Source organism: Arvicanthis niloticus, chromosome 15, assembly GCF_011762505.2.
Source record: "Arvicanthis niloticus isolate mArvNil1 chromosome 15, mArvNil1.pat.X, whole genome shotgun sequence".
In the NCBI taxonomy this organism is placed as follows: domain Eukaryota; kingdom Metazoa; phylum Chordata; class Mammalia; order Rodentia; family Muridae; genus Arvicanthis; species Arvicanthis niloticus.
In genome coordinates this window covers 12834243-12844533 of record NC_047672.1, presented here as the reverse complement: position 1 = coordinate 12844533, position 10291 = coordinate 12834243, and the positions used below count along the sequence as shown (strand labels likewise).

General features: G+C 38.5%; 1 protein-coding gene across 10 annotated transcripts; it reads right to left on the bottom strand.

Moving 5' to 3' along the window:
- Positions 1 to 1149: 1149 nt before the first annotated feature.
- On the bottom strand, positions 1150 to 10166 carry Hnrnpa2b1 (heterogeneous nuclear ribonucleoprotein A2/B1). 10 transcript variants are annotated; one of them, XR_004608331.2, is made up of 13 exons: positions 9912 to 10134; positions 7561 to 7596; positions 7353 to 7463; positions 7071 to 7217; positions 6690 to 6900; positions 6477 to 6578; positions 6312 to 6392; positions 5444 to 5506; positions 4655 to 4774; positions 4320 to 4442; positions 3462 to 3544; positions 1973 to 2108; positions 1150 to 1475 (listed from the first exon to the last, which is right to left on the bottom strand). XR_004608331.2 is itself a non-coding variant. In XM_034518908.2 (12 exons), the coding sequence occupies exons 1-11, from the start codon at positions 9915 to 9917 to the stop codon at positions 3483 to 3485; spliced, it is 1062 nt and encodes a 353-aa protein (XP_034374799.1). In that variant the 5' UTR covers positions 9918 to 10134; the 3' UTR covers positions 1150 to 1475; positions 3462 to 3482. The 10 variants fall into 10 exon arrangements, 6 of the variants coding, with proteins under 6 accessions (XP_034374799.1, XP_034374798.1, XP_034374797.1 ...); XR_013104019.1 differs by having other exon boundaries at positions 2036 to 2108; XR_004608332.2 differs by lacking the exon at positions 7561 to 7596 and having other exon boundaries at positions 9912 to 10166.
- Positions 10167 to 10291: the final 125 nt, after the last annotated feature.

The following is a 10291-nucleotide window of genomic DNA, read 5'->3' as shown; positions in this document are numbered from 1 at the left end:
GTGCAAACTTATCTTGTTGGGTTTAGGTAAAAAAGCCAGTATTGTCCACACACACAATTTGGGCACCTGCCTTTCCTTAAAGGTACTAGTTCAACTTTGCCCTCCAGATTGGGGATGGTAAGTTCCACACGATTTGCAGGTACCAGAATGCAGATTGTAAAATAAGACCAGGAAGTTGTCCTTCCACCATCAGTTTTTAATGAGCTACTATATTAACTGTTCCACATGAGTCACCCAAGCTCAACCTCCCAGTGGCAGTTAAAGACAGGCCAACACAATCCAGCTCCAAGGTATGCAAAAGCTGTGTGCAATTTACTCAGATTATAAAAGCTAAAAACTTATGTTTTTATGTTTAGACACCTCCAGTGACCCCCTCCCTCCCACTTTCTTTTAAAGCAGCACATATAGCACACAGTACCGCTTTCCATGATCACATTTTTCCTTTTATGGCATTGCCTTAATTTCTTTGTTGGAGGGCTTTTAAAAGGGTGTGTTAATAAGACTTTTTCAAGTCCACAAATTAAGGGGTTAACAGCGGAGGGGTGTTGTGTGGGACACTAACCATGCAACCTTCTACAACATAGAGTTTAGTTCTCAAGTGCTGAGAGTGAGGGCATGTACCACAACACTACAGGTTTGCTAGCCCAAAGCCAAGTATTTGGAATAAATGTTGATAGTATTAAGTTTACAAGATGCTAAGAGCTCACATTTATTCTCCATTGACTTACCTGTATTTATTGCATATTGTCATAAGCAAATGAGGTTAACAACTGCTTACTCTGGCCGTTTTAAACCAATTTGCCCATTACACTTAAACCACAATACCAAGTTTAACCATTGCTATTCATTCACAATTGGAACAGAACTTACTCTTTGGTGTTCTGCAATGCTAATTAAGTCTACCTGCTTAAAATCCATGCTTTCGAAATGCCACCTTAATGTTCAACACGAAGTGCACAATTCATAGTAAGGTATATTCTATTAGACAGCAAATAATGCCCATTAATGCTTTTCTCCTATTGATATGAAAACTGGAAATGTGCAGTTCTGTGCAAAACTAATCTAATATTTAAAGTAGTGACGATCTTGTAGACAACTGATGTCGATAGAACAAGATTCACACTTATGTGTAAGCATTACACCAAGTAATTTGGATACAAAAGTATTTATTTTATAAAACTTGTACTTAAAATAGAGCTTTTATCTGTCTACTCACAAATCCTAATTTAAAACATAACACATTGTCCTTTGCTAATTTGATGTCACCCTTTACAATCAGCACTCATTTCTGTAATTTTATTAAGAACCTGTACTAAATGAAGTTTTTAATCAGAAAACATTCCCTTTTATCTTAAAAGTGCTTCTTAAATGAAGGCACCAACAAGAACTACTTTCAGATGGTACAGAATTTCTTATTTCTTGAAGACTCTGTGGTTGACCACTTCTTCATTAGTTACCTGCAGCAAGACACCTTCCTGCCAAAGGAAAAAAAAAGTATCTGAAGAAGTTTATCATGTTTGTCCAAAGAACCTAAGTAACTTCAGTGGTGGTTTTAGGATTAAAGCAGACTCACTGATGTGTATAGTAAGCTCTGAATATCACATTTCTGGAAAGGCAATAAAGCCAGAAATCAGAGGGCAGTTTTAGGAAATTTCAATAGCCAACCTACAGCATTTTCGGGCAGGACAATGGGCAAAAATTACTACCACATTTTAACCCAATTATTTAGTACAGGGTACATAAAGGGTTTCGCTGCTGTTGTTGCACAGAAACTTCTACTGTAGAAGACACTATCCTTAACCTGTGAGACTCATCCGTGATAAGCATGTAAAGTTGTAACCATAAAGTAATAAACACAATGCCTTTAAATGCCTAGTTGACTCAGCTTGAACCAGGAGAGGTGAATGAATACACAAGGGTGGAATGATAGGTAAATCTCATTTATTGAACTTGCAGCCTAACTTTTACCTACCATTTTACTACCAACACCACTGAAGGAAGCAAGAAAAGCTTTATTAATGATCACTTGGCTTGCCTCAGCTGTTGAAATGAAGCACTTTACAGTCTTTGTGGCAGCAGAATATACTTGTCCATGGTTCATATCAATGCTAAAATTCCAGCAGGGAAAAAAATGATATGTTAAGCACCTGAATCTTCATGGAAAGGGAGGGGGTGAGAAAGAAGGAAAAAAAGGGAAAACAACCAAAATAATTTAAGTAAATGACAGATTGGAAAACAGGGTTTATATAAAATTATCTTGAGTTTGTTAAACTCAATTTATAAGCTATGTTAAAACTACATAAGAACTATACTGAAAAGACCATTGAAGAGTTTTAGTTTATCTTTTAAGGGAGGAAAATTAAGAAAGAAAAAGTAAATCAGTTCTTACCTAAAGAAGTTTAACTGAAGCTTAGAACTACTTTGCTCTACACCCTCAGCTTTCGTTGGCATCCTTATCAACTACTGTAGTTAAAGTTTTGTAGATACAGCACAGTTTTTTAAGACTGGCTGAGATTAGTCGTCAAGAGTTCTCTTGTACTAGACCTGTGTCCCTGAAGAGTACCTCGCTGGGGTTATTTCCTTTCCTTGCATTGAAGAAGCAGCATCTAAAAGATCTAAAAAGGTGTTTCTCCTTGCAGAGATATCCCTTAAGTTAACTAGGTAATTTATTCCTGATGAATTTCAGACAACACACTTATATCTGACCAGCATTTTTATCTTACACAAATACAACAACAGCTTTGCAATGGACCTTAATTATACTACCCACTCCTTAACTTATTTAAAATAAAAAGTCTATAATTACACAATTTCCTTTAGAATTATTTTATTAAATCATAAATGTACAACAGCTTCTTAACTCTACACACGCACTTAAATTTTTAAAGGAAAAACGTTATGTCTTATTACACCATGATCCTGGCTAATAGCTTTTCAAAACTTTTGAGAAAAATCTTAAAAAAGGTTTCACATGTCACCTGAAACTTACAAATTTAACATTATCAAAGAAGGAATGCTTCTACACTCTTACAAAGACCACTAGAAAGAAACAACAATTAAAAAGCTAAGAAACTGTCTCAAAGGCATTTTTTTTACAATCCTTCCTCCAGAGTAAGGTAATGTTATTAAATAATCCAATCCATTCACAAAATGGCTCTCTGCATCTGCTCTGGTGTCTTCTGCCATATCACTGCATATTTATGCATGACTGAGATAAGAGTTTCCTTAACATTGTTATTTCGATAACCTGAAGCTGTTCTGTTACCTCTGGGCTCTCATCCTCTCCTATTTATACAGTGAAGCCTGTTTCAACAGAAGTAAAGAGTAAAAAAAAAATAGGTTATGAAATTATCCATCTAACCAGATTTTAAGGAAAGATAACATGATCCTAAAATGCTTTTTTACTCCTGCAGCTAATTCTCCCAAGATAACAATAATTGTAAAACTCAAAAACTACTTACCCATGGTAAGTAGGAAGAAGCTCAATATCGGCTCCTTCCACCATAGCCCCCACTTCCTCCACTTCCTCCAGGACCATAGTTCCCTACAATGATTGAAAGAAAGCATGCTTAGAACATATAAATTTTCTATGTCTTTGTATCTTGAAACCTAAGCTCTCTTTCAGTCTTGTGGTTGTCTGTACATAGACCTTGCTACCCTACATTGTTCAAGTGAGCCATACTCTTTGAGTGCTGGATCAAAGGCATGTGTTTACACCATCTTTCCTTGGTGTGTTTGAAAGTCTGTCACACACCAAGCAGCTTAAAATAAAGTTGGATCCAGTCTTCAAAAAGAATTGTTTTAAGAATCTAGTGACGGCAGGGCAGTGGTGGCGCACGCCTTTAATCCCAGCACTTGGGAGGCAGAGGCAAGCGGATTTCTGAGTTCGAGGCCAGCCTGGTCTACAGAGTGAGTTCCAGGACAGCCTGGGCTATACAGAGAAACCCTGTGTCAAAAAAAACAAAAAACAAAAACAAACAAACAAAAAAAAAGAAGCTAGTGGTAGAGCATTTTGAGACAGTTTCACATGAAGGACAAGAAAACTGTAAACATGATCTTCTGCCTCCATTTTCCCATTGCCAGGACTACTGGCAGTAATGATTGCTACTTAAATTCAAGAGTAAATCACCTAATTGGGCATGGACTAGAGACCCCTGTCTAAAACAAAGTTCCCTCCCTAGTACCAACAAAAATAAATCACCTACAATTACATGAGAATATTCCCAGTCACATCTATTAGACTATCTCCCTTTCTGAGCTGCAGATCCGTTTGGACTTCCATTACTCCCCAGAAGAATTCCAAGTGTTTAGTAAATTACCTCCACCATATGGTCCTCCCATGTTCCTGCTACCACCAAAGTTCCCACTCTTCATTGGACCATAGTTAGAAGGTTGCTGATTATAATTTCCAAAATCATTGTAATTTCCACTTCCATAATTTCCTGTAAAAGAATTGGAATATCAACTAACCTCTGAACAATACAAGCACTGAAGCAAAAGCAACGTGTAATTTAAGACAAATTTTCTCCAAAACATAAAAGTACACAATACCTATCTACAATCCTACAATTTAAGGCATCTAAATCGACAATAAAATAAATGTCATTAATTCTAATCCAAATTCCAACATAAAGGTTGTAGATGAATTTATTACCTCCTCCATAGTTGTCATAACCACCTCCGTAGCCCCCACCCTGGTTGCCATATCCAGGTCCTCCACCACCATATCCTCCTCTTCCTCCTCCATAACCAGGGCTACCTCCAAAATTGCCACCTATTATAAAATAAGCCTTTAAGTAATTGCTTAAATTTTTCAATTCCATTTGAATTGTCTTTATTACACTCATTTCTGGTTTTTCATAACACATAATGTAAGAAACCTGTTACATAAAGTCTATTCTAGAATAGACTCAAAGGCAAAATAAATACCTATCCTTGGGTAAACATAAAACTTAGAATAACCTTCAATCCCACAACTCTCCTTTGAATCATTAAGTATTTCAAATTCTTATTCTCTGTAGTTTTGAGGTAGAAATATGAGGGCAGCATACTGGACAGAATGATAAACTCTGGCAGGCAAACCTACATTGAGTCCAGTGTTGTCTACATGAAACCCAGGACTACATAGAGATCCCCTAATATTAACTTCTATTATTATCCCATAGCACACTGCCTTCCAATTCCAATATTGTAGCTTTTCTACACAGAACTCTTTCACCTAGATAAGTAAGTTTATAAAATGGAAACTCATTCTAACTTGATTTTATACTGTACATTAGTGGGTAATAAGGCAAATTTGCCTAGTTATAAAACTCAAAATCCAACTTCAAAAGCCAAATAATCACTGATAAGCAAAACAAGTGAGATGCAAATTTAACCAAGCACCAAATGTAATGTTACTAAGTATAGTAAGATACATATATCAAAATCAATTAAAACTAACCTCCAGGTCCTCCTCCATACCCATTATAGCCATCCCCAAATCCACGTCCACTTCCGTATCCATCTGTTTAAAGAAAGTAGTAAAATTACACTTATCTTTCTCCACCCAGAACAAGGATGGCTAGAAATCTAATTTATTCATTGAAGAAATGGGCAGTTATCAAAGCATATTAATTCCATTTTGCTACCAAGATAACACATTTTCATTAACACTAGGTTTGATCTATCAGAAAGCCTTAACTTAAAACTTGTTTTCCTTAACAAGTATAGAAAGTTTTAATCACACCACACCCCACTTATTCATATAAACTGAACCTAAAAACACTTCTGACAGAACTTTAGACAGGCACTTAGATGTAGCCTTATCTTGCCCTGAATTCAATGTACATCTCTTATTTGTGTGATCTTTACCTTTAATAACCCTACCTCTTGTTACCAATTACTAAAAAAATTACAGTCATCTTGTCTGGTTTTCTGGTTCTAGGATTCAACCTTAGGACATTGTAGGTACTGTATGTGCTCATGATTTGTAACCTATACGCAGATCATAATTTCCCACACATGTAGACCAAGCTGATTGGTTCCTGTGAGGCTTTAGAACTCTGCTACTTTTGGTTGTTTTTTCAACTTAAGTGCCTTACTTATATTTGTGTGATGACAAAGCATGTGAGTATACTACATGAGCCAATGTACATGGTGGTCAGAGGGCAACACTTTATCCTTGTCAAGAGTGCAGGGTTTCTCTTTTCTGCCTGTACAGGACACATTACAGGCTAACTGCTAAGTTCTGAGTTTATCTTACTAAAGCCATTCTGTTGAAAAAGCAAACATAACCAAACACTTCAAAAACTCTCCAAACACAAACTTACCAGAGCCCCCCCTAAAGTTGCTTCCTGGTCCTGGTCCAAAATTTCCACCGCCACCACGAGAATCCCCAAAGCCAAAGTTTCCTAGAACATTATATCCTGATTAGTAGCAAGAACTCAAATAATCATGTATACACACACGCATACATACATAAATAAAAATGTTACCTCCTCTTCCACTCCTAGAACTTTGGACTTCCTGCATTTCTTGTCTAGACAATGCCTTTCTAACTTCTGCATTGTGACCATTTATGGTGTGATATTTTTGCACTGGAATAAAAACAGGTAACAAATTGTTAATACCAACAGTAAGATTCTTACTGTTGTAATATAACCAGTATTTTTTATACAGACCACACCTCATGACCCTAAGATACTTACAGACAATTTTATCCACAGGATCATGGTCATCAAAAGTAACAAAGCCAAAGCCTCTTTTCTTTCCAGATTGCCTATCGGTAATGATTTCAATAGTATCAATTTTTCCATATTCTTCAAAGTAATCTCTAAGGTGGTGTTCCTCAGTATCCTCCTTAATTCCACCAACAAACAGTTTTTTCACAGTCACATGGGCTCCTGGTTTTCCAGACTCCTACAATAATTACAAAGTTATTCTGACTAAAAAAAAAAATCTCAATTACATCTTATGTCCATCTTAGGACAAATCCCTCCATTGAATAGGTTCAATGAGGTTAGTCTTGGAAAAACATGCACAAAAAAGGCCAGTACAAAAGGAAATAAACCGGTTTGGGTTTTCCTTACCTCTCTTGCTACAGCACGTTTTGGCTCAACTACCCTGCCATCAATGGAATGAGGCCTTGCAGCCATGGCAGCATCAACCTCGGCCATGGATGAGAAAGTTACAAAGCCAAATCCTCTTGATCTTTTGCTTGCAGGATCCCTCATAACCTTAAATCCAAAAGATAAGCATTTAATTCCACATTAAAAACTAGCAATATAAATTAGAATGTATTTTAATACTGTTTTTATTTTGTATTATTCACACCCCAAATATATATAGCCAGACTTTCAGAGGTAACGTACCACACAGTCTGTGAGCTTTCCCCATTGCTCATAGTAGTTTCTCAAACTTTCTTCTGTGGTTTCAAAGCTTAAGCCACCAATAAAGAGCTTACGGAACTGTTCCTTTTCTCTCTGCAAAGGAAAATACCATTACAATTCTTATTGACATTTTCTTTTTGTACACAGGAAATTAAATTCTTAAATATGAGGTGACCTGCTGGTAGAGTACCTTTTTCCTCTCCAAAGGAACAGTTTCTAAAGTTTTCTGGGGGGGGAAAAAAAAAACTTACATCAAATTTAAACCATATGTTAAACTGCATATCAGTTGTGCTACACCAAAAATTGCCTGAGCTGAGCTATACAAGTTTCAAAGTTATTCATAGTGGATCTAACTTTTAATTCACAATAATGTTTCTCAATTTTATCAGATTTTCTTCAAAAAATTTCAGAAAAATCATACCAAACTCTGTCATTTAAGGGGTATTAAAAAATTCTTTTGAAATTCATTAAATTCTACAATGCAAGCACAGAATTGTTACTCTTTAAATTAGAAGGAAAAAAAAAGCCCCTTGCTAATGTTTCCAAATTCACTACTTCCAAGTTTCAGTTTCTGAAAAGTGGCATATTTGCTTTTCCTTAAACTGCCCCCTCTGGTGTTAATTTTAAGCATCTCTAGAGAAAAAATATCCTTCAACTCTGAAACAAGCTCTATGAAGAATGCTGAAACTCCAGATTGAACTCCTTAAATCTGTGGTGCTGGAAGGCACTTATAACTGGCTTACCAATAACTAAAAAATTTATAAAAATTTATGAAGGTTATAAACTAGGCCATACTACCCAGGAGCTATCATGATTGCACAATGAAATGAAAAAGCAAAATTCCAAAAAAATGTGTTATTTTTTTGTTCAGCCTAAATCTTTAAGTTTCTCTAAAATATGCTAAAAAAAAGTTTACTACACTTTTTAGATTCTGAATTTTTAATAGAAATCACCAAAATTGTTTTAAGTAATAGTAACGTTCCAAAAGCCTTAATCAGGGCTCCATGTAGAGTTTTGTGATAGCTCTACTAAAATTATGAGTAAATTGGCTACCCTTAATCTAAATCGCAAGTATTAAATGCACCAATTTTTTCATGTCACTGACGAAAAGCAAAAGCTCTTTACTTACCTCATTGGTTTTTTCCAACTTACCAGACGTCCACTATCGATTAAACAAGGTTATTTTATTTATAAATGTGCTTAGAGTCAAAGAAAATAACCCTTTCAACTCGAAACCTTATGTTTATCAATGTAATGATCCATCATTTCAAACAAAAAAAATTTAAAAAACCGAATGACCAAGATCAAATACTCTGAAACCCCGAACTTTTTATATATATGTATATATATGTATATATAAATATAGGCGGGACATGGATTATTGTTCGCTCAGCCTTGCTTTAAGCGATGGCTGTCAAAAGTCAGTTATTTCACGTCCTTAATGTGACCACGTGTTAAGGATCTGTTTCTTTGACCAACAAATCTTAAGGTTCCCTTAAAATGCTCATAATTCGAATTATTGCAAACAGATTCCTTTCGGGTAGTAAAGGTATCCTGCAGTAAAACCGAAAAACCCTCCGCTCCCTAGCTTCCAGATGAGGGCTTTGATTTTTCCACTTTTGACTTCCTGCTACTGTTCAAGTGCTCTACCACAGCACTCGTAATCTTAAACTAATGTAAGTATTAGGAAAAAATAAAACTGTCTTTTTGCAGTGAGGTTGCCTTCAGCAAGCCGTATTAGGAAAAAATAAAACTGTCTTTTTGCAGTGAGGTTGCCTTCAGCAAGCCGCCCAGGCCTCGCTTGGTTGTACTACGTTCTCTTGGCCTGTTCCAGTAAACCTCGTGGAGCGCCGCCACCCCGCCCCCACCCGGCACTCCGATGTGGCTTCTGAACGCAATGGCGCCATTTCATCGAGGGGAAGGCAGAGAGCCTTTAGCGAGGTGCGCAGGACTCCTTAAGATCCAAGCTTACAACACTATACCCGCCACGAAATGATACGAAAACTTCCCAAAATAAAGAAAATCGCTAAGTACGTCTACACAATTGTAAGAAAGAAACCAAACTAGTAAACCCAAAGTGTTCAAAGCAAAATCGCAGCGAGGAAGGAGACGGGAAAATGGCGGACGCCAAATCCGGTTCCCGAGAGAGGGGGGAGGGGAAGCATCGCAGACTCGCTCGGGGGAGCCGCGGGGCCCCGAAACGTTCCGCCGCAAACATAACCGGGTACCTAGGCCCGCGCATACGGAGAACGGACAGGAATGACCGGCTCCTGCGCTCCTTTAGCGGTCCCGGCGACCGCGGCGGGCACGTCCCATCCCCCACTCCAGCTAAGGGAAATGGCGCCCGGCGGCTGAGGGCGGGGAAGGCGTTCGGACAATCGGGCCTCAGACAACGAGCCCTCAAACTCGCCAAGACCAACCGCCACTCGAGTGACCGCATTCCCTCCGCCGGACCACGGAGGCGGGTGGCCGGGTTCCAACGCGGTGCCTAAGGCCTCGCCGTGCCCTTTTCTAATAACGCATTGATTTCAAACCCGTTACCTCCATCGCGGACTCAGTCGCTTCAGCCCGATTTCCCGCAGCCGAGCGAGATGAGAAAGACCTCCGCGGACGGACACGCACGGGACTCGTCCTGACGCTGGAGTGAGAGCAGCCGGTGGCCGAGAAACTGCGCCGCAAGGAGCACCTGCACACTAGACCGGCGCCGCTGCTACTGCCGCTGGAGCCGAGACCGCCGCTTTTCTAGAACCTTCCCCCCACTAACGCGTCTCCGCTTACGTCAGGCCGTTACGTAAACGTCCTAACCGCCGCCAATGGCGGGAAGGGCCTACACTTTCCCTACGCCAAGTACGTGCTTCCCCCGCCCTTAGTTACAGCGGGACTGCTTTACACCACTGGCGCAGCTGGGTTTAGTGAATTGC

Coding starts and splice junctions, on each gene's coding strand:
- Hnrnpa2b1 (XM_034518906.2), bottom strand. Junction 6,901..7,070: donor AACGTGCTGTAGCAAGAGAG/GTAAGGAAAACC, acceptor TAATTATTGTAG/GAGTCTGGAAAACCAGGAGC. Junction 4,443..4,654: donor TTATGACAACTATGGAGGAG/GTAATAAATTCA, acceptor ATTCTTTTACAG/GAAATTATGGAAGTGGAAAT.